At 45.7% G+C, this 23,834-nt stretch overlaps 2 protein-coding genes across 2 annotated transcripts; one reads left to right on the forward strand and one right to left on the reverse strand.

Annotated features, from left to right (window-relative positions):
* Positions 1-1,773: 1,773 nt before the first annotated feature.
* Positions 1,774-18,042, reverse strand: LIX1L (limb and CNS expressed 1 like). Its single transcript, XM_081340233.1, has 6 exons — positions 17,664-18,042; positions 12,759-12,922; positions 11,728-11,868; positions 6,259-6,354; positions 5,369-5,446; positions 1,774-4,277 (listed from the first exon to the last, which is right to left on the reverse strand). The coding sequence occupies exons 1-6, from the start codon at positions 18,010-18,012 to the stop codon at positions 4,035-4,037; spliced, it is 1,071 nt and encodes a 356-aa protein (XP_081196359.1). The 5' UTR covers positions 18,013-18,042; the 3' UTR covers positions 1,774-4,034.
* A 347-nt stretch (positions 18,043-18,389) lies between these two features.
* On the forward strand, positions 18,390-23,833 carry PEX11B (peroxisomal biogenesis factor 11 beta). The gene is made up of 4 exons (XM_081340241.1): positions 18,390-18,536; positions 20,243-20,358; positions 21,804-22,005; positions 22,846-23,833. The coding sequence occupies exons 1-4, from the start codon at positions 18,481-18,483 to the stop codon at positions 23,216-23,218; spliced, it is 747 nt and encodes a 248-aa protein (XP_081196367.1). The 5' UTR covers positions 18,390-18,480; the 3' UTR covers positions 23,219-23,833.
* The last annotated feature ends 1 nt before the right edge of the window (position 23,834 follows it).

Here is a 23,834-nt window from a genome sequence, read left to right on the forward strand (position 1 = left end):
TTCGGAGACGGAGCTCCTGAGACGGAGCGCCATCTTGGGAAGGCTTTTCCTCGGAAGGATGGAGGCGTCCCAGGCCGCCCCTTGCGGCGGCGCCGGGAATTGCGCAGCGTCACATTACAAAATGGCTGCTTTCCTATTCAATTTCCTATTCAAACAGCTTCTAATGTTTGCAGCTGGAGGGGCTTCGCCTCCCTCACGGGTAGTCCCCGACTTACAGCAGTTCATTTAGTGACTGAAGTTACAGCGGCACTGAGAAAAGGTGACTTCCGGACCATCTTTCCCACCTAAGACCGTTGCAGCACCCCCAGGGTCAGGTGATCAAAATTTGGACGCTTGGCAACTGACTCGTATTTATGACGGCCGCAGTGTCCGACAGGGTCAGGTGACCCCCTTTTGTGGCCTTCTGACAAGCAAAGTCAATGGGGAAGCCAGTTTCACTGAATGACCGGGTTACTGACTACTGCAGTGATTCACTTAACAACGGTGGCGTCAAAGGTGGTTAAAATGGGGCAAGATTCACTTAAGTATTAGTACCACTTTATGAAATACTTAGTAAGGTCACAGTTGTAACACTGCAGCCAATTTTGGTCACCTCACTACGAAAAAGATGTTGAGACCTTGGAAAAAGTCCAGACAAGAACAACTGAGATGATCCAAGTGTGGAAAATAACTGGAAGTAGCGAGGAAATTTAAAAATAAAAATATATATGCTTTTAGTATTATCATGTAATCATATTTTATAATAATCATTTTATAATCAATTGTCTGAGTAGATGCTTTGAGTATATGGGGAAAAATACAAGCCTCAAGTGGACGGAGGAGAACAGGAGTTACAATAGGGGCCAAGTGTGAGTCACCATCTAGGAATTGTTTTTAAGTACCTTCTGGTACCTGGTACCCCTACTTGATCTGAGAGGTGTAGAACATGGGAGACATGTACATATATGGTCTGAGTAAACAGGATAGTAGGGGAGGGATCTTATTAGTATAATGTAAGCAAACAGGGGCAGAGATAATGTATTCTGTTTAGGCGCTTCTGATAGACTGTAACCTCTAAAGCCTAAGCCAATGGGGCCATGGGGGAGGGAATGGGGCGTCGCGATAGGATGTATATGTATATGTATATTATTGTTATAGTTTTTGGGGCATCCCTGTTCACCGCCCTGAGTCCTTCGGGAGAAGGGCGGTATACAAATAAAATTATTAAATTAAATTAAATTAAATATGTATATGTGGTTTTGGAATTTGGGAGTGTGGTTCAGTGCTTGGCTACATTGCATTGTTTGCCTTCCTGAATCTACCAAGCTTTGCAAACCGTTACTTTTTAGACTTTGTTGTGAAGTCTAATAAACTTCTTTTTCTATTTGCAACTCAAACAGGGCGGATTTCAATTTGTGACTATTTTTGTGTCTAACACAAGGCCTGGAGACTAAAACATACGAAGAACGGCTACGGGACTTGGGTTTGGCTAGTAGTCTAAAGAAAAGAAGAAATAGGGGAGACGTGATAGCAGTGTTCCAGTATCCGAGGGGCTGCCACAAAGAAGAGGGTGTGTGTGTGTGTCAACTTATTTTCCAATCTGCGGGCAGCGGCCGCTGGAAGGCTGCTGCTGAGAAACGACCTCTGTTTTTTCCTCAGCTCCACAATAAGGCATCACTTGGTACTGATACTCCTGCAGCCCAGTGGCCATGTCTGTCCAGGAGAATCGGATAAGATCCAAACGTTTCTAAAAAGGCTTCACTTCCAAACAGTGGAAAGAACAAGAGAAGGAACTTTTCCCAAATCCTGTTTATTACACAAAGCTATGCGTTACAAACCAAGTCCTGAACACGCAAATCATGAGAGAGACAAAGCAGCATAGGAAAGGGTCGCAGGTAACACTGCATGGATAATCTAGAGGTTATCAAGAGTTACAGAAAACAGAACGGTCAGGGGGAAAAAAATCAGTATTTGCATTTGGGCCAAGTGAAAACGGGACTATTCAGTTTTCAAAACTATGCAGGCTATCTCTGGACAGATTCAGGCAAGAAAAATAACCTACCAGTCGGCCAGGCTAGAGTGAACACAGGAGACGAGACGTTCATGTACACATTCCTCTTCAAAGACTTTTAGTTATAAGCTAACTTTATAAATGCTTTTAAACGTTAATATTGTGTAAACAGTAGCTATGTATAAAATATATAAATATATATAAAAAAGAAGATATTGTTTTATTACTTCATGTATACAAATGACAAGGTATTGAAGATCTGAAGACCAAAGAATGTTTTCTTGAGCCCACAGATCACCAGTTAATAATTCCACCAATCAGTCAAATCTTTTTTATAATCGTAGACCAGAACAGATCACCTATCTTTTGCAAATTGTTCCATTTACGTTGAGAGGGCCTGAAGTTTTTGATCAAGAGATAAGAGATCTCTTATGCCACGTTTTTGTACCGGATTAGGGCTTGAAGTTTGCTTATGTGACCAAAAAAAAAAAAAAAGCGAAGAACCAAACTAACCGGACATGCGGGAGACCAACATTCTCTTGAGTGTCCGAAGACTTTGAAAGTAAACCCTGAACAAAACAACAACGTAAAATTAAGTCGTGGTCAATACGGGTAGCCCTTGATTTACAATATTAATGTAGCAACTCTTCAAAGTTAATGGCGCTGAAAAAAAAGGGAGGACCATCCCCATATTGACAACCATCACAGCATTTCCGTAGTCATGTGTATGGCCCAGAGTCCTGCTTAGTAAAAGCCATCAATGAATTTACTGGATGGGTTGCGTAACGCAAATAAAAGAAAAAAAAAACATATGAAGAACAGTTGCAGGAATTGGGTATGTCTGGTCTAGTAAAAAGAAGGACTGGGGGTTACACGATAGTAGTGTTCCAGTATTTGAGAGAGGCTGCCACAAAAAGGAAGGGGTCAACTTATTTTCCAAAGCACCAGAAGACAAAACAAGAAACAATGGATGGGAACTAATCCAGGAGAGAAGCAACCTAAATTTAAGGAGAAACTTCCTAAGAGTGAGAACAATTAACCAGTGGAACAGCTTGCCACCAGACGTTGCGGATGCTCCAACACTGGAAGGTTTTAAGAAGAGACTGGACAGTTACTTGTCTGAAATGGTCTCCTGCTTGAGCAGGGGGTTGGACTAGAAGACCTCCAAGGTCCCTTCCAGCTCCGTTCTGATTGACTGACTGACTGACCGATTGAAAAGAAGAAAATAAGTGCCTTATGCTTGTAATTTAGGGAGCACCAGGATTAATATGTAGATTAATAGGCCACTCAAAAAGCAGCGTTATTCAGTTAAAATACAATCTGAGTGGTGGTTGGACAATAACGGAAACTGTTTTAAGTGCTGTGCTTGTAAGTGGCAAGATGGTGCATATCAAAGTACTTTAACTGTAGCTACATATTTGCATAACATACATCTATGCATTATACCCTAATAACAAACACTGGCATTATTTTGGCAGCGTTTCTTTTCTACATAATACTGATGTCTGTAAAATACCTGGATAGAATCCAGATTTGAGCACAAGACCAGAAAGGCTACATTGTGTGTTCTACAAAAAGTTCTTCAGCAGAGAGACAAAGATAACCAAAGAGGTCCAAGTATAAAATCTATACAGAATTTTTAACAATTTTCTTTTTTTTAAAAAAAAAGTGCAACCAGTCCTCTGTTCTTGGAAAAATGAGGCATTGGAGGCTGTTCCAATGACACAGTTCAGGTTAGATTAGAATCGAAGCTAAGTTCTGAACAAACTCAATGTTGTTTTTTCCCCCCCCCAAAATGTTAATTCAGGTTTCCTCCTCTAATTGGAGGATCCCTTACCCTTAGAACTAAAAATTAAGGCAATTAAGATTAATGATCAAATTCTGGACTAAAGTCTCCTAGACGCCAACATCACATTGCACAATAAAATTAGGGGGAAAAAATCTGGCTTCTTCATACCGGTAACATTCCTTTCGACCTCTTCGGCAAACTACGGTAGGAAGAGAGAGAGGGGAGTGAAAGGAGAGAGGAAGAGCTACGTGGGTCCTAGCAGTTGGAGGAATGCATGTTCCCCAGCTGGCCAGCAGCCAACATCAAGATGTCTTTTTTCTCCTTGTGGAATCTCAGCTCCTTTCCGGCTAGCCGAGCTTCATCTAGTTCACGCTCTGTCGAGGCCAGCTCCCGGGAAAGGGCCCCAGGGACGTTCTGTTCCCGGTTGACCCAGTCCGTGGCCATCTGGTTCCGTATATCATCATCCAGAGCACGATGGGAATAGTGTGCCAGCACCTCCTGGTGGGGGGGAGGGAGGAGAGAGGACATGAATGGTCAAAAAGATGCTCTCCCAAATTCCAGAACCAACAAAGAAGTTTCTCTCCAGTCGGGCAGACGGCTTCACGCCGTTAAGTCGCCCTTCAAATAATTCACCCCAAAATATGGAACAGTTAAGTGACCAATGGAGACACGACTAGGTTCTTGGTAAAAGAACTGGAGCAATCATATACGAAGGAGAGAGAGAGAGAGAGAGAGAGAGAGAGAGAGAGAGAGAGAGAGAGAGAGAGAGAGAGAGAGAGAGAAAAGTAGTCCCTGGCAATTAGTACAGGTAGTCCTCGACTTACGACCACAATTTTATGTCGCTAAGTGAGAAATTTGTTAAGTGACTTTTGCCTCCAGGTGGCACCAAGTTCCAGCAGCTTCAGGAGGCTCATAGCGAAGATGTTTAGCCATGCCAGAGGCTGGACTAGAACTCACCGTCTCCTGGTGATTGGCCCAAAGTCACTGAGACGGCTTTCATGCTTAAGGTAGGACTAGAACTCACCGCCTCCTGGTGATTGGCCCAAAGCTGCCCTGCCAACTCTCATGTCTAAAGTAAGACTACAACTCACTGTCTCTTGGTGATTGGCCAAAAGTTAGCCAGCCGGCTTTCCTTGCTAAGGCAGGACTAGAACTCACTGTCTCCTGGTGATTGGCCCCAAAATCACCCAGGCGGCTTTCGTGCCTAAGGCGGGACTAGAACTTACTGTCTCCCACTTTCCAGCCGGGTGCCTTAACCACTAGCCCAAGCTGGCACCAGGCTTTAGCAGCCAACTTGGGACCACAATTTCAATATGTGTTTGGGGAAAATGCTGAAGCCTTTCTGGGCGAGTTGTAGCAATTACGCAAGAGAAGAGACGCACCTAGAAATCTACACTTTCCAGTCGTTGACCTTATGCTCTCTCGCCAACATTAGCCTGCGAAGGTCCCGAGAGGTCAGGAACACCCAAAGGAGCCCAGGTGGGCAGTGCTGGTTCCCCACCTGGGCGTGCCCAAGTCTTCTCGCTGCTTCCTCCAGCTGCCCTCGGAGGCCCCTCACCCGTTCCTCCTGCTCCTTTGAACAAACCTACCTGTCGTGAACACTGCCTCTCCCGCATGGCTTTAAGGCTACCATTCCAGTGTAGCAGCTGGAAAACTGTCATTAGCTCCTGCCAAAGAAAAGCAGGCCAATTTTGAGCAGGGTTATCAGCAGACAAAAGGCACGGCTAATGTGCCCGAAGCCATTCCATCTCCCGTTGGGGGTTCCGTTTTTGAACATTGCACGAGATCATTTGCCCTTCAATTTGTTACTGGGCGACTCATCATTCAACAATATTCTGGAGGTTTCCAAAACTTTTTAAAAATCAAATTCTGATAAATGTCCGAAACAAGATTTTCAGGTTACCGTCACATGAATTTGCCGTGTCACAAACATTAATTCCTTAAACATCTCTTATCTCAGGGGCTGCCCCAAAGAAGAGGGAGTCAAGCTATCCTCCAAAGCACCAGAAGGCAGGACAAGAAGCAACGGATGGAAACTAGTCAAGGAGAGAAGCAACCTAGAACTAAGGAGAAACTTCCTGATAGTTAGAACAATTAACCAGTGGAACTACCTGCCTCCAGAAGCGGTGAATGCTCCAACACTGGGGGTTTTTAAGCAGAGACTGGACAGCCATTTGCCTGAAATGGTATAGGGTTTCCTGCCAGTGGGGGTGGACTAGATGACCTCCAAGGTCCCTTCCAACTTTTTTATTGGTTGTTGTTGTTATTAAGGCATTGCAACAGGCTTTTATCTTAGGATATCTGATGATTATCAGAGTTGGTCAACAAATTAAGAACAATAATGATCCTACATTTCTGTGCCAATTCCACCTCTCCTGCGTATTTTGCATCCCCTCTTCATAAACAGTTACTCGTCATTAAGTCAGTAGGCCAGGTTTTAGCAGCAAAAGTCTGGATTGCATAATCCAATTAAGAATACCTGGAACTCTAGCATGGATTTCCCTTTGTTGGACTCCAACATGAAGCGAAAAGCACCAATACCGGTACTCGGACTATCGGCTTCCTCTCTGTTGCCCTGTTGGGAAGACAAACATTAGGTTAGATTGGATTAGCATGGAAGGGCCAGCTTTTTATACAAAAAAGGATTCCTACTTTGGATTAAAATTTGGTGGAACATTCAAAAGATTTTTAAGAGAAAGATGAAAGTTTTCTCCACAATTGTTTTTATTGGGTATTGTTGTAGATTGCGATACTAAAGAAATCAATTTGATGTTGAATTTGATAACAGCAGCACGGTTACTGGTGGGACAATACTGGAAGAAGGATAGTTTGCCTACTATAGAAGAATGGGTAAAGTATCGAATCTTGCAGAAATGTCTAAGATTTCTGCTTATTTGAAGGATCATTCACAAGAAAGATATATTTCAGTTTGGAGAAGATGGATAGATTATATTCAGAACAAATATGGGACTAAAAAGTTCCACTTAGCTTATGAGTAGATTTTAGAGGGATATTGTTATTAATTTTAGTATTAGTATTGATTATATTTTTGTTTAAGTTATTATTATGTTTTTAATAATTTGAATGTATCTATGTTAAAGGGGAGTTAAAGCACATTATGAATTTGGTTAATTTTATAATGGATAATTTTAGTTGTTGTTGTTGTTAGCTGCGAAGTCGTGTCCGACCCATCGCGACCCTATGGACAACATTCCTCCAGGCCTTCCTGTCCTCTACCATCTTCTGGAGTCCATTTAAGCTCACGCCTACTGCTTCAGTGACTCCATCCAGCCACCTCATTCTCTGTCGTCCCCTTCTTCTATTGCCCTCGATCTTTCCCAGCATTAGGCTCTTCTCCAGTGAGTCCTTCCTTCTCATTAGGTGGCCAAAGTACTTGAGTTTTAGCTTCAGGATCTGGCCTTCTAAAGAGCAGTCAGGATTGATCTCCTCTAGGACTGACCGGTTTGATCGCCTTGCGGTCCAAGGGACTCGCAGGAGTCTTCTCCAGCACCACAGTTCAAAGGCCTCAATTCTTTGGCGCTCAGCCTTTCTTATGGTCCAACTTTCACTGCCATACGTTGCAACTGGGAAGACCATAGCCTTGACTATACGCACTTTTGTTGACAGGGTGATGTCTCTGCTTTTTAGTGTGCTGTCTAGATTTGCCATGGCTTTCCTCCCCAGGAGCAAGCGTCTTTTAATTTCTTGGCTACAGTCCCCATCTGCAGTGATCTTGGAGCCCAGGAAAATAAAATCTGTCACTACCTCCATTTCTTCCCCATCTATTTGCCAGGAATTGAGAGGGCCAGATGCCATGATCTTGGTTTTCTTAATGTTAAGTTTCAACCCAAGTTTTGCACTCTCCTTCTTCACCTGCAACAAGAGGCTCTTTAGTTCTTCTTCACTTTCTGCCATTAGAGTGGTATCATCTGCGTATCTTAGGTTGTTGATATTTCTTCCGGCAATCTTAATTCCAACTTTTGATTCATCTAGCCCTGCCTTTCTCATGATGTGCTCTGCATATAAGTTAAATAGGCAGGGCGACAGTATACAGCCTTGCCGGACTCCTTTCCCAATTTTGAACCAATCAGTGGTTCCGTGTCCAGTTCTCACTGTTGCTTCTTGACCCGCATATAGGTTTCTCAAGAGACAAATAAGATGGTCTGGTACTCCCATCTCTTTAAGAACTTGCCACAGTTTGTTATGATCCACACAATCAAAGGCTTTAGCATAGTCAATGAAGCAGAAGTAGATGTTTTTCTGGAACTCCCTAGCTTTCTCCATGATCCAGCGTATGTTGGCAATTTGATCTCTAGTTCCTCTGCCTCTTCGAAATCCTGCCTGCACTTCTGGTAGTTCTCGATCCACATACTGCTGAAGTCTAGCTTGTAGGATTTTAAGCATGACTTTACTAGCATGAGAAATGAGTGCAATGGTGCGATAGTTTGAACATTCTTTGGCACTGCCTTTCTTTGGAATTGGAATGTAAACTGATCTTTTCCAATCCTGTGGCCATTGTTGAGTTTTCCAAATTTGCTGGCAAATTGAGTGTAGCACTTTTACTGCATTGTCTTTTAAGATTTTGAATAGCTCAGCTGGAATACTGTCACTTCCACTAGCTTTGTTGTTGCTCAGCTTTTCTAAGGCCCACTTCACTTCACATTCTAGGATGTCTGGCTCGAGGTCAGTGACCACCTCATTGTGATTATCAGGGACGTTAAGCTCATTCTTGTATAGTTCTTCTGTGTAATTTTGCCACCTCTTCTTAATCTCTTCTGCCTCTGTTAGGTCCCTGCCATTTTGGTCCTTTATCATGCCCATTTTTGCATTAAACGTTCCCTTCATTTCTCCAATTTTCTTGAAAAGATCTCTGGTCCTCCCTATTCTATTATTTTCTTCTATTTCTTTGCACTGTTCATTTAAGAAGGCATTCTTATCTCTTCTAGCTATTCTCTGGAATTCTGCATTCAATTGGGTGTATCTTTCTTTTTCTCCCTTGCCTTTCGCTTCCCTCCTTTCCTCAGCTATTTGCAAAGCTTCCTCAGACAGCCATTTTGCTTTCTTGCATTTCTTTTTCTTTGGGATGGTTTTGGTTGCTACCTCTTGTACAATGTCGCGAACCTCTGTCCATAGTTCTTCAGGCACTCTGTCTATCAGATCTAATTCCTTAAATCTATTTGTCACCTCTACTGTATATTCAACAGGGATATGATTTAATTCATACCTGAGTGGCCTAGTGCTTTTCCCTACTTTCTTCAGTTTAAGCCTAAACTTTGCAAGGAGAAGCTCATGGTCTGAGCCACAGTCAGCTCCTGGTCTTGTTTTTACTGACTGTATAGAGCTTCTCCATCTTTGGCTGCAGAGCATATAGTCAATCTGATTTCTGTGTTGACCATCTGGTGATGTCCATGTGTAGAGCTGTCTCTTGGGTTGTTGGAAAAGAGTGTTTGCTATGACCATTGTATTCTCTTGACAGAATTCTATCAGCCTGTGCCCTGCTTCATTTTGCACTCCAAGGCCAAACTTGCCTGTTATTCCAGTTATCTTTTGGCTTCCTACTTTAGCATTCCAATCCCCCATGATGATAAGAACATCATTTTTTGGTGTTAGTTCTATAAGGTGCTGTAGTGCTTCATAGAACTGGTCAATTTCATCCTCTTCAGCACTGGTGGTTGGGGCATAGACCTGGACTACTGTGATATTGAATGGTTTGCCTTGGATTCGAACTGAGATCATTCTGTCATTTTGAGGATTGTATCCCAGTATTGCTTTTCCTACTCTTTTATTGACTATGAAGGCTACTCCATTTCTTCTGAAGGATTCTTGCCCACAGTAGTATACCTGATGGTCATCTGAATTAAATTCACCCATTCCTGTCCATTTTAGTTCGCTGATACCTAAGATGTCAATGTTCAGTCTTGTCATCTCTTGTTTGACCACGTCCAGTTTTCCTTGATTCATGGATCTTACATTCCAGGTTCCTATGGAGAAAAAATCTTTACAGCATCGGACTTTCCTTTCACCACCAGACATATCCACAGCTGAGCGTCCTTTCGGCTTTGGCCCAGTCGCTTCATTCTTTCTGGCGCTACTAGTACTAGCCCTCTGCTCTTCCCCAGTAGCATATTGGACACCTTCCGACCTGAGGGGCTCATCTTCCAGCGTCATATCGTTTTGCCTTTTGGTACTGTCCATAGGGTTTTCATGGCAAAGATACTGGAGTGGTTTGCCATTTCCTTCTCCAGTGGATCACATTTTGTCAGAACTCTCTGCTATGACCTGTCCGTCTTGGGTGGCCCTGCACGGCATAGCTCATAGCTTCATTGAATTACGCAAGCCCCTTCGCCACGACAAGGCAGTAATCCATGAAGGGGTAATTTTAGTTAGAATATGATTATTATATCTATAACCCTGTATTCAGCTCTGGGAAGGGGGGTGGTTTGGGGTGGGTGGGTTTTGGGGATATGTATTGTAATTTTTTTTAAAAAAAACTCTTTAACAATAATAAAAAAAGGATTCCTACTTTAAGAAGTTTTCACAAAGCTGCAGTTTTGGGATGTGAGTTGTATAAATATATGAATATTCCATAGGGCTGGGGCTGAGGTAGCCCTTAACATATGACTAGCTTAACTCACAACTAGCTTAGCAACCATTCAGTTACAACTGACCCCCCCCAAAAGGGGCTTACAACCTCGACTTGAAGTTCGCTTAACGAACTTTATGGGTTCACTTAACAATTGTCAGGTGCAAGAAGTCAGGAAGCATGGTAGAATTCAAAATAACTACAAATTGATTTTATGCGACTGATACAGAAGCTTCTGAACTACTAATGGTCAAAGCAAACTGGCACCAAATAACAGATTTCGGGGGAGGGGGGGCTGGATTTAGGTCTCTTACAGGAACACAGAGACTCCAAATTGAGGATGCGTTTGACCCCACCTGCTTCTCTCCTACAACAGCCACAGCATTTACTTAATGCCATCTTTGCTTAATGGCCAACACAAAAAAGTTTGTAAAACTGAGCACAGTCATACGATGACCGCTTTATGATGGTTACAACCTACAAACAAACTTGCGGGCTCCATTACTGGTAGGCAGGAGAAAATCTTGTCGGTATAAAAAGAATGTTGCTAGGCATCCAAAAAAAAAAAAGATATTGAAAGTTTGCCATGGTGGCGAGTATCTGTCGCTCGGGTGTAGGATGAGGCTGGAGGTTCATTCTCCGAGCTTGTGGGTTGGTTTCTGAACGTTTTGTTTCCAGGCTAGGTAACATCTTCAGCGGAGTTTAGGGTGTGTGTGTGTGTGTGTGTCTTTCTGGTTATAAAGGCTTTGTGTGGTCAGTAGGTCTCGTGGTGGGTCAGGTGTGGGTAATGTCAAGTGAGGGTCTTGTGATGGGGAGGTCATGTCAGGTAAGGGTCCCTGGTAAGTGAAGTTGGCTGAGGGTCAGTGCTATCCCTAATTGGCTGTGCAGTTGATTCAAATTCTGAGGGGTTCATAGGCTGTTCATAGTCTGTTGATGGAGTTGCTTGTGGAGTGCCAGGCTTCGATGAACTCACGCAGGTGGTAGCGTGGCCGATGATTCCTGTATTGCTCCAATTGAATCGATGCTGTTTGGTGTCAGTGTGGGCAGAGATTACAGATTTGGGATTGTGGCGTTTGACTGCCAGCTGATGTTTATGTATTCTGTTTTTTAATCAATGTGAAGTTTGTCCCACACAGAATTAGTTGCAATTGTTAGTTAATTTTGTAAATTACGTTGAAAGTGCCAGGGGTAAATATGATACACGCACTTATAACTGGGAGTACACAACGATGGTCAACACTATTTATTTTCATTGCACACACAGAAGCCCTTAACAATAAAGGATTCCAGAAGGATTCCTAAAGATTTATGAATTTTCCCTACAATTATTTCCCTACTAATTACAGAACCTTTAAAAGGACTTACATTGAAAGATGCCAAAGCCTCGATGACACTTTTCTCAATAAATTCGTCTGTGATTCTACGGGATGGATGTTCATTGAAGACTGAATTCATCAGTGCAATCTTTGCAGCGCTTCTCCTGGCTTCAGCCTTTGTTGGACAAAACTGAAGTGGGGTTGGAGAAGAATATGAGGCAGACGTAAGAACGGAAGCTATATGGGTAAGTTAACGAAGTTATCCCTAAATTTTAATTATGCTGCAAAGTGCACTATTGAATTGCTGTTCTTTGATAGGCTGCAAGTGTCAGAAAGGTTTGAAAGCTCAGCACCCTAGAAAGAACGAACCTCACAGGATGCTGAAAGTCAGCATGTACATTTACAGAAAGAAATTCCACAATAATATTTGTTAATAAAATTAACTGGTTTAAAACCAAACTCTGGCTACTTGATCCTAAACACCCAATGCTATTTTCCAAGTGCTCAGATATTCCTGTTCATTTTGGATGCCTGTTTCAAATCCCAGAAACGGAATAATTTAGCCAAAAACCTTTGCTGCTTTAGGCTCTGTTAAGCCCAGGATTTGGAATAGCTGAGGATTACAGCATTCCTGAAACTTATGGCTGATATTATGCAGTTAAAGGTGCCACGCACTTTGAATTTTTCACATTTACAGCACAGTAAGTGTACAGCACAGTACATTGCTATGTCTCATAGCTTGTCTTTTCATTAAAAGAAAGGCTGTTCAAAACCAAAGATATTTTCATCAATTCCACCTGACTAGGATTCCATATATTTTTTCTTTTTCTTTTTATGACTCTTTAAACTCTTCCTTTGGGGTGGAGTCGGGGCGACTAGGTGGAGCTGAGCGTTTACTGGCTGGATGCCCTTCCTGACGCCTGTGTGGAGTTCACAGCAGATATTTTCTCTTTGCGCCATCAGAGAAACATCTGCCACTGCCTGAGTTTGAACTCTCAACCTTCCAAGTGGGAGGTGAGTCTTTACCTCTAGGCCACTGCTCTGTTCAAATCTAAGATTCCATAAATAAGACAATCTAACCTGAAAACTGCCAAAACAGCTCCCTCCTGGCAACGTAACATAGCAAATGTAAGGAGGACTGTTAGATGACACCATCTCGTAAACCACCAGAGCGCCATTTTTCAAATCAGCACCGCGTGACTGCTTCATCTGCCAGAATTCCTGAAGCGCTTCAACAACATTGACTGAAAATAAGGAAAGCAGAGTCTGTCAGAATATTAACGGTTATTTACACACACAGCTACAACATAGAGCTTTCCCGATGAATGAATGAACCTTTTATTGTCAAAGTACAACCATGTATACATTGAGATTGGCTGAGCCTCCCTTCGTGCCCCCACCCCCCAGCTTACAGTGACACAAACCCTCCATCACTGCTGCAATTGGAGAATCCAGAGAGCTACTACAGATAAGTTTTTAATTTACAACCATAATTGGGTTCACTGTCATAACTGCGGAACCAAGTTATAAGTAGCCCCAGGGAAGTTCATCATAACTTTTAATGGTCATTAAGCGATCGATCGTTAAGTCAAGGACTACTTATAGCAAAAAATGCTCCTGTAAGAATTCCACACAGCTTCTAAAATTAATTCATGTACAGACACTACCATTTTTAAATAATAACTAAAAGAACCAAACAGAAAACTCAAAATCAAGGTTTAATTAAATGCTGGACATAATACACTAACTAAAGATAATGTATTTTTAATCTTCTAAAATGCATTTTCCAATGAAAAACCAGAAATTTCAGTACTATTGTTAATAAACACTTCAGCCTAACAAAACTCTTGACCCTGAGCCTCTACAGCAGGGGTGTCAAACTCAATTTCATTGAGGGCTGCATCAGCATTGCGGTTGCCCTCAAGGGGCCGGGTGGGCGTGGCCAGGGTGGGCGTGGCCTACTGGGTGGGCGTGGCTAGAGTGCACATGGCCTACTGGGTGGGCATGGCTAGAGTGCGTATGGCCTACTGGGTGGGCATGGCCAGCTCTACATTGTTTGCATCAAGAGTGCCTATGGGGGCCTGGGCAGGAGTGGGACAGATCTAAGGGTCTCTGGAAGAAGGAGGGTCTCTGGGCCAGGGCCAAGGCAGTGGGGGCCGTTCCCTCACTGTTTCCAGGGTGGCTTCGTGGGCCGCATGAAACCACTTCGCGGGCCGGATCTGGCCTCCGGGCCTTGTGTTTGACATGTCTGCTCTACAGCAAGGGTGTCAAACTCGCAATGTCACGTGATGTGTCGCGACATATCGCGACTATTTCCCCATTGCTGAGGTGGGCGCAGTTTTGACATGACGCATCCGGCCTATGGGCCGGCAGTTTGACAACCCTGCTCTACAGCTACTTTAAGTTAGCATCTACTATTTCTAATGTAGTGCATATAGGTAATCCTCGACTTACAAGTTTGTTTAGTGACCGATCAAAGTTACAAGGGCGCTGAAAAAAGCAACTTGTGACCCTTTTTCAGTTACGACCTTTGCAGCATCCCCATGATCATGTGATCAAAATTCAGATGCTTGGCAACTGGTTCATATTTATGATGGCTGTCATGTCATGGGGTCACGTGATCCCATTTTGCGACCTTCTGACCATCAGTCAATGGGGAAGCCAGATTCACTTATCAAACTTGTGATTCATTTAGCAACTGAGACAAGAATGGTCGTAAAATGGGGCAAAACTCACTTAATAAATGTCTCACTTAGCAACAGAAATTTTGGGGTCAACTGTGGTCGTGAGATGAGGACTACCTGTATGCTAAATATTTATGAATCCTAAGCAATGGAAGGAACACCTGGAACATCAGTCAGAAATCACACGTGTTATTTATAAATGTTGATTACTCTCTTGGTCCCAAACTGGTCCTTGCCTTGCCTTGCCTATGACACACATCTGACTTGCGATACTTAAGAAGAAAGAGTAAATGATTCCATATGGCCTTGCAGGCTTTCAGAGCCAGAAAAGGAGCTCTGAGTCAAGCTATAGAGTGCCTGCCAAGCACTTACTGTTTGAAATGTACAAAGCAGCATCCACTGGAGGCACTCCTGCTACCCAACTGCCACTTAAGCAAACAATTGTAGCCAATGACCTCAATATGAAAGGGAAGGTTCGCCCCCCCCTTAGAATCGTATAAAATACCTTAATATATCTTTCTCTATCCCTACACATATTTCTTAAATAAGATTTTGAGAAAATAATTGACAGAACTTTACAGAATTCCAGAACAAATAGTTGGCGGTTCAAACATGTTCCAAACTTTAGAGTTATTACTGCTTTAAAAAGCCTCGGTAAGGGCACACTTGAAATGCTGCATCCGGTTTTGATCGCGACAATGTGAAAAAAGGTGTTGAGACTCCGGAAAGAGTGAAAAGAAAAGCAAGAGATATGATTAGGGGGCTGGAGGCTAAAAAATACAAAGCATGGTTACTGGATATGTCTAGTCCAGTGAAAAGAAGGACCAGGGATGACATGAAAGCAGTATTCCAATATTTGAGGGGCTGCCCCAAAGAAGAGGGAGTCAATCTATTTTCCAAAGCACCTTAAGGCAGGATGAGAAGCAACGGATGGAAACTCATCAAGGAGAGAAGCAACCTGGAACTAAGGAGAAATTTCCTGACAGTGAGAACCAGCTTGCCTTCAGAAGCTGTGGGTGCTCCATCACTGGAGGTTTTCAAGAAGAGACTGGACAGCCCCGTCTGAAATGGTCTAGGGCAGACATGTCAAACACAAGGCCCAGGGGCCAGATCCAGCCCGCGAAGTGGTTTCATGTGGCCCGCGAAGCCATCCTGAAAACAGTGAGGGACCGGCCCCCACTGCCTTGGCCCTGGCCCAGAGACCCTCCATCTGCCAGAGAGCCCCAGATCTGTCCCACTCCTGCCCAGGCCCCCATAGGCACCCTTGATGCGAACCATGTAGAGCTGGCCACGCCCACCCAGTAGGCCATACGCACTCTGGCCACGCCCACCCAGTAGGCCACGCCCACCCTGGCCACACCCACCTGGTCCCCTGAGGGCAACCATAATGCTGATGCGGCCCTCAATGAAATTGAGTTTGACACCCCTGGTCTAGGGTCTCCTGCTAGAGCAGGGGGGTGGACTAGAGGACCTCCAAGGTCCCTTCCAGCTCTGTTTTTCTGCTATTCTGTTAACTGAAGGGTTTTGCTCCAAACTCTCAGAAGTGAAACCCATGTACAGGTAGTCCTTGACGTACGACCACAATTGAGCCCAAAATTTCTGTGGCTAAGCGAGACATTTGTTAAGTAAATTATGCCCCACTTTACGACCTTTCTTGCCATAGTTGTTAAGTGAATCGCTGCAGCTGATAAGTTGGCAGCCTGGTTGGTAAGTGAATCTGGCTTCGCCATTGATTTTGCTTGTCAAAAGGTTGCAAAATAAGTTATGACCAGATGAATTTCTCCAGCCACATAATGTGGCATGGAGGAAATTGTCTCTTCTTCACTAATCACAATCGTGAAAAGGTAATAAAGTTGAAAATCTACACAAACTCAACAGTGCAGTCTGCTTCACAATGACTGGTAGGAAAGTGCTATTATTAAAGCAATCTCAGATGTCACACATCAGACTGACAGAAACAGAAGCCTAAACAAGCTGTGCTCGGAAACACAGGGCTGCATCCAACAGACTGCCAGAAAAGGAAGCCTATCATTATGATGTTGAATTAAGAGAGACCACAATTATATGGTCCAACTTTCTGCAATCTTCAGTAAAAACAACTAAACCACCCTCGACAGACGGTCCTCTTAAAAACCTACAAAGATGAAGAGTTCACCACCCTGACGCATGTTCACCTATAAAGCCACTTAACAGGAGGGAGTCCGTGCAGACTGATGCTCTGTTCTCGTCTCCGCGGCCTTTATCGCCAACAATGAAACGCATCCCAGTCTATCTCAGGGGAATGGTCTGCACATTGGATAGCCCTATGTTCATAAAAATGTTCCACACGCGATCGGAAACACAGCACGCCAAATGAGAAAAGCACTCTGCGTATGTTCACAGGCACAGCCTTCGTAAATACACCAATGACCCATGCTCCAGGTCTGCGACCACTCGCCACAGCCCACTGGTCATGGTTGACTCACTGCAGTCAACTCAACGCAGCACGACTTGCCCCAGGACACGTGTTACCCTGACACCGAAGAAATAGTCAAACAGAATCATTAAAGGATGGATGCCAAAGGAGGGACAAGTGTGAATGACAAAACTTACAAGTATTTTTTTTAAAAAATTGCTTTAACTAATTAAATTGAACGGTTGAATTCTCCCGCAAGTTGTCCCATGGCCATTGTCCCATGGCAGTTGAGTTGTCCATGCCGAGCTGTCCCATTCCAGAGCTGTCCCATTCCACCTTGCTCCCAACTTACAGGCAGTCCTCGACTTGCAACCACTCGCTTAGTGACCCAAGTTACAACAGCGCCGGGGGGGAAAAAAGCGACCGCTTGTTCACACTTACAGCCGTCGGAGCAGCAGCAGCATTCCCAGGGTCGCCCGTGAGCCAAGCTCAAGGCGCTTGGCCACTGAATTCGCATTTAAAAATAAAAATAAAAAATAAATTTAGGGCCGCTGCTGTGCGTCCCGAGAGTCACGGCGGTCCCCTTTTGCGACCTTCTGACCAGCCAAGCCAAAGGGGGGGGGGAAAAGCCCGATTCACTTAACGACCGCGCTGCTAATTTAACCGCAGGGCTTCACTTAACGACCGTGGCGAGGACAGGTGCTCAAAGGGGGGGACAAAACCTCCCTCAACAACGTGGGGCGCCCCCCCCGGGGCTGGAGTGTGGTCGTAAGTCGAGGACTGCCGGCGTCTAACGGGCCTGCAGAGCCCTCCCCATCCCCCCTCGAGGCCGGAGCGACCCCGTCGAGCGGGGTGAAGCCGAGGGGAGCCGGCTTTCTGCCCCGAAGGGCGGGCGCGGCTCCTCACCGCGGCCGTATCCCTGCGTGTGCTTGGCGAAGCTCCGCACCACGGCCTCCACGGCCTCCCTCAGGACGGCGGGCGGCCCGGCGGCGGCCCCTGCTCCTCCTCCTCCTCCCGGGGGGCTGGAGGCGGCGGCCCCCGCCGTCACGCCGGGCAAGAGGGCGGGCGGGAGCGGCGGCGGCGGCGGCGGCGGCGGCCCCAGGGTGAGCGTCAGCCCGAGCGGCGGCGGGGGCGGCGGGAGGGGCGGCGCCGAGGCGGCCGAGGGGAGCAGCGCCCCCGCCGTCACGCCCGGCCTCAGCGAGCGCAGGCTCCCGCCGACGCCCGGCTGCAGCCGCTGGACGCGGAGCGACTCCATCCCTGAGGCGAAGAGACGCGGCGGCGGCGGCGGCAGCGGCCGCGCGCAACTCCCCTCACAGCCGAGCTGTCAGTCGTCGCCGGGCAGACCAATGGCGGAGCGCCTTCTCCGGCGGGAGGCGGGCTCTCCCGCCCTCCGGCCCAATCGTCATCGTGAGTCTCTCAAAAGCGGGGAGACTGACGGCCGAGTTGCTTTGGGGAGGCCCCATCGGCCTTGGTTAGCCAATGGGGATGGCGAAGAGAAAGCGGGCGGGCGCACGCTCCGGAGGCTACGCAACGTCTCCCGTCCCGACCCCGTCAGCGGGAGCCAATCAGAGGCCTGGGATGAGTTTGACCCTCGCGCGCTCCTGTAGCGGAGGCGGAAGTGGAGGTGTTTACCTCTCCTCCAGCGCCCGACAGTCGGGCGAGGGCCGAGGCGGTCCGCCAGGCGGAGGCAGCTCGGTCGGTTTCCCCCCCTTCGGCCTCCTCGATGGATTCCTGGGTCCGTTTCAGCGCGCAAAGCCAAGCCAAGGAGCGGGTGTTCAGGTTTGCACGAGCGAAGGGCGGTGGGTGAAAAAAACCAGAGTGCAGGCAGTCCTCGACTTACAACAGTTCGTTTAGTGACCGTTCGGCGTGAAAACGGCACTGGAAAAAAAGGGACTTGGGGCCATTTTTCACACTTACGACCGTTGCAGCCTCCCCGGGGTGGGTGGGGGGTGTCACGTGGTCCAAATTTGGACGCTTGGCCACTGACTCGTATTTATGACCCTCGCAGTGTCCGAAAGTCACGTGATCCCCTTCTGTGACCTTCCGACAAGTGACGTCAATGGGGAAGCCAGATTCACTTTTAACAACCAGGTTACTAACTTAACAACTGCAGGGCTTCACTTAATAGCTGACAAGAAAAGGTCGTAAAACGGGGCAAAGCTCACTTAACAAATGCCTCACTTAACAACAGAAAAATTCAGCTCAATTGTGGTCATGTGTCCAGGATTACCTGTATTTTATTTTTAAAAATCACGGGATTCGTTTGGTTTACGTTGAGTTAATCTCAGCAGGTATCAAGAGAAGAGAAATATTCGTAGCCCAGGATTGAATTTTGGGGTCCTTGGTGCTCTCTGAGTTTGGTGGTTTTCCTGCAGAAACGTCAATATCAAACTACTTAAAGGCAGCACTGATTCCAGTTGTGCTTTGTACTGCAAACATGGACTTGCACATAACTAGGGCACCACCACCACAACAATGGCAACACTTGCTTTCTTTTCCTCTTGGCCTTGCTTTTCTCTCGTCCTCACCCCATGGGTGAAAAAGGCGTAGGTGTCCTTAACTACGTCATCCAATTTTTTATCTCTTGCCCCATCCACATTCCGCCACTTAGGGTGGCTACCTTGGAAAGAATTTGGGTGTCTGGAAATTGAGGCAGTGAAAACAGCGTGGGTATTGGCAATGAGAGCATCCAATCTTATGCTGATAGGTGATAGCAAAAATGCTGCGGTTTGTTCCTAAAAGTGGATCCCCAATTTCCTTCCCTCTTGCTTACTTATGTGTATGTAATCACATAATTCACCATGCTGGCTGAGCAATTCTGGGAAGTCCACAAGTCATAAAAGGGCCAAGTTTGAAGACCCCTGGCGTAGGGCAAGATAATATCAAAGAATTTATAATAGAATCTAAGCAAACCATATGCTGGATTTTCCTTCTTTTATTAAAACCCAGTACAGGGAGTCCTCAACGTACGACCACAGCGGAGCCCCAAATTGCTAAATGAGACATTTGAATTTTGCCCCATAATTTTGACACACTTGTTAAGTGAATCACTATAATGGATAAGTTAGTAACTCGGTTGTTAAGTGAATCTGGCTTCCCTATTGCCTTGGCTTGTCCAAAGGTCACAAAAGGGGATGACATGGCCCTGGGACAGTGCAACCGTCATAAATATATGAACCAGTTGCCAAACATCTGAATTTTGATGAGGTGACCGTGATTGAACATGCAACGGTCGTAAGTATGAAAACCAGTCGTAAGTTACATTTTTCAGTGCCGTTGTAACTTCGGTCACTAAATCAACTACCTGTAGAACCAAACTGGGAGATAATAACTTGTCCCATAACTCCTGTCTTCTTTATTACCTTGCCTTGCTTAGCTTATGAGATAGCTGTGTCCAGCTGTTTGTATGGGAATTATCCTAGGCTCTTTAGCTAACAAATCACGATTGGATCTCTTTTAACTGCTGCTTGTTGTATTCGGTCCAGAGCTGCCCAGTATGCCTGCACCCTACTAAGCTATGTCCTGCAAAAGAATGGCGCTGAACCTGATTTCCTTGGTAGGATCAAGCAGCTGGAGGCTCATCTGAGTTTGGGACGCAAGCGTAAGTGTGATGGGAACTGACTGGGCTGGGAGGGCAGAGTTACAGAAGGTATTTTGGCCCTGGAGGGGCAAGAAGGTTGGGCAGGGGAGCAATGGGGCTTGCTCCATTGAGATATAAGATAATCTTTATTGTCATTTTTTTTACTGTGGGCATAAGGGCACACATCAAAAATGAAATTTAGTTGCCCGCTCTCAAAGTGGAACACATACCCGACACTACACCTAAGCATACTATATACACATATGTATAGACCCAGGGAGGGACTCAGTGGGTTAGGACGCTGAGCTTGTCGATCAGATGGTCAGCAATTTGGCGGGTTGAATCCCGAGTGCCGTGTAACAGAGTGAGTGCCTGTTTACTCATCCCAGCTTCTGCCAACCTAGCAGTTCGAAAGCACGTAAAAAATGCAAGTAGAAAAACAGGGATCACTACGGTGGGAAGGTAACAGCGTTCTGTGTGCCTTTGGCGTCTAGTCATGCCGGCCACATGACCACGGAGACGTCCTCGGACAAGCGCTAGCTCTTCGGCTTTGAAACAGAGACGAGCACCGGCCCCTAGAGTCAGAAATGACTAGCATGCATGTGCGGGGGAACCTTTACCTTTTATAGACCCACACCCCTACATATACACAACAAATAAATATTAAATACTGTCCATCTTGAATATATAAGAACCTTGTGAACCTTGAGAGTTCACAAGGTTAATTGCTGTATGGAATGAAACTATGGCTGAATCTGGATGTTCTGCTGCGGGTACCACAAAGCCACACACACACACACACCCAAGGTAACAAGGAAAACAGGTTGTGAAGAGGAATTTGCAGCTGAATTGCAAGCAGCTGCAGCTATCAAGGAGATAGCCGGAGGGATCAAAAAACAGGCAGAGAAGAGATGGAGTCTGTAAGGATGTTGAGAGGCACGCAGTGCCAAAGCTGGCGATGCCCCCGAAGACGGGAAAGCAGCAAGGAGGAGGATGGCAAAATTTCATCTGGGCACTTATTTTTGCCGATAGGACGATCTACCCCTGCTGTTTTGATTCAAAAAAAAATACACAATTTTGTTTCTATTTGGAAACCGCTTCTGGTTTGTGCTCCAGGTGGGGGAAAAAAAATGAAACATTGATTTGGGGTTTTACTGATTAGAGAGTTATCGAAATTGCTAGTTTATACTATTGGGTAAAAGTTAAAAAGTTTTTTTTATTGAAAAGTTTTACAGTACATTTTTTAAAAAGCAAAACCCCTCCCAACCCCCTCCCCTCTCCCCAAACTGCTAGGTTGGCAGAAGCTGGGACGAGTAACAGGCGCTCACTCTGTTATGCGGCACTCGGGATAAAAAGGGAATTGCTTGCCATTCCACCCAGCCTATTTCAAGGCCCCTCCCATGGTGAGCTGTGGAAATAAGCCAGGGTGGATTGGGCACATCTGTCACTATGGGCTTTCTTTCCAGTGTTCCGGCTGGGGAACTCTGCTGATGCTGTGGAGGCAGCCAAAAGAGCCATCCACCTGTCGGATATCGTCCTTCGTTTCTGCATCACAGTGAGCCATTTGAACCGAGCCATGTACTTCGCCTGTGACAACATCTTGTGGGCAGGAAAATCGGGTCTCGTTCCACACATGGACCACGAGAAGTGGAGTCAGCGGTCATTCAGGTGAAACTCCCTCCCTCTAAGCTTTGTCTTCTGCTTAAGGGCTCCAAGTTGTGGGAGGAAATGGCTAGTTCAGTTCTGAGAACGCAAAGCAAGTCTTATCAAATTAAAAACCTCGAAGCGCTCTTTAAAAATTCATCTCCTCATACCACAAAGACTTGAAACAGTGAAAGAGCCACGGTTCCCTCACAAAAGGAAAAACTGGGAGCCGCAAAAAAATGTGTTTGACTGAAGAGTGGAGCCAAGGCGAGATATGCACCTACCCTGCATATTTGAATTGATTGGTTGAACTTTTTTAGTCCCATTTTTTTTTTTTGGACTGCACATGGCAAAGGACTGGGAGCCGCAGGAGACGGCTGAAAGAACCACATGCGGCTCCGGAGCCGCGGGTTACAGACCTGTGCCTTAAACGATCATCTACAGATGTTGCGTGCCTGTAATTGCTAAAGTCCAATTTAGATGGGAAGGGGAACTCAGGGCTAAGAAGCTTTTTACACACACGCATACATATAAGAGGCCTTGGGGATTTTTATGTATGGATTTTGAAACATTAGGTTGACTTTGAAAGATGATAACAGTGTACACATCAGGGCTAGGCAACCTTGGCCCTTTTATGACTCGTGGACTTCAACTCCCAGAATTCCTGAGCCAGCATGGCTGTTTGGAAACCTCTCCCTTTCCCCTGTGTAGCTGGCTCAGGAATTCTGGGAGTTGAAGTCCATGAATCATAAAAGACCCAAGGTTGCCTACCTCTGGTGTGTATGTATTTATGTGTGTGTGTGTATATATATATATATATATATATATGTATATAATTTCACTCTTTCTTCGCACCCTTTCCAGATATTATCTCTTTGCGCTGATTATGAACTTGAGCCGGGATGCCTACGAAATCCGGCTCCTGATGGAGCGCGAGACGAACGCCAAGCCTCATAAAGGAAGCTGCGGAAACGGCAGGTCTGCCCCAGGGGAAGACCACCGCTCCCAGCAGCTGGCCCAGAGGCTGAAGCTGCAGCTCTGCCTCCTGGCCCAAGTGCTACGGGACAACCCTCCATTGCTCCTCGACGTGATGAAAAACGCCTGTGACATTTTCATCCCCTTGGACAAACTGGGCCTGTACAAGACCGGCTCCGGTTTCGTGGGCCTCTGCGGCCTGACCTCCTCCGTCCTCTCCATCCTCACCATCCTCCACCCGTGGCTGAAGCTGAAACCTTGATTGGCACTGATCGTCCTGGCTAGCTGAGGTTCTTCCTCCCCTCGATTTCCCAGTCCGGTTTGGGGAGCTAGTAAGTAACATGGCAGACTCAGCCAGCCAGGCGCTGCTTGGGAAAAGGGGTTTCTCTGAACTGAGGGGGGGGGGCCTTTGGGCAAAGGAGGTTGTCTAGCAACTCTGGGAATGGACCTTGTGGGGGCCTTTAGTATTTGGATTAACAGGCTGGGGGTAACGGAAACAACATTCTTGTCATGTCCTATTTATTCCGGAAGAAACAAACGGAGAAAAACCTGCACTAAGCCACGTTGTAGATTAAATGAAGATCTCCCTGATACGATGAAGTTATGTTGCTTCTCAGCTAGAGACGGGCAAAAAGCCAGCTTGTTCCCTGTGTTCAGGGTCTCTTGGCTTTTAATCCAGAGTTGGGATGGCCAGAAGCTTGAGGACCTGAAGAATAAATGTTGACAAGAGGCTGACTCTCGTTTGTTAAATAGGGGTATATGACTTGCAGGTCAATGTTGCACTCTATGGCACTATTTCCTCGTCTTGAATGATTTTCCTTCCTCAAAAAAAAAAAAAGTAGAACATTTTTAAATAAAGTCAACCACTGAAACGTAAG

This window comes from Vipera berus (genome assembly GCF_964194415.1).
Source record: "Vipera berus genome assembly, chromosome: 16".
Classification (NCBI taxonomy): Eukaryota; Metazoa; Chordata; class Lepidosauria; order Squamata; family Viperidae; genus Vipera; species Vipera berus.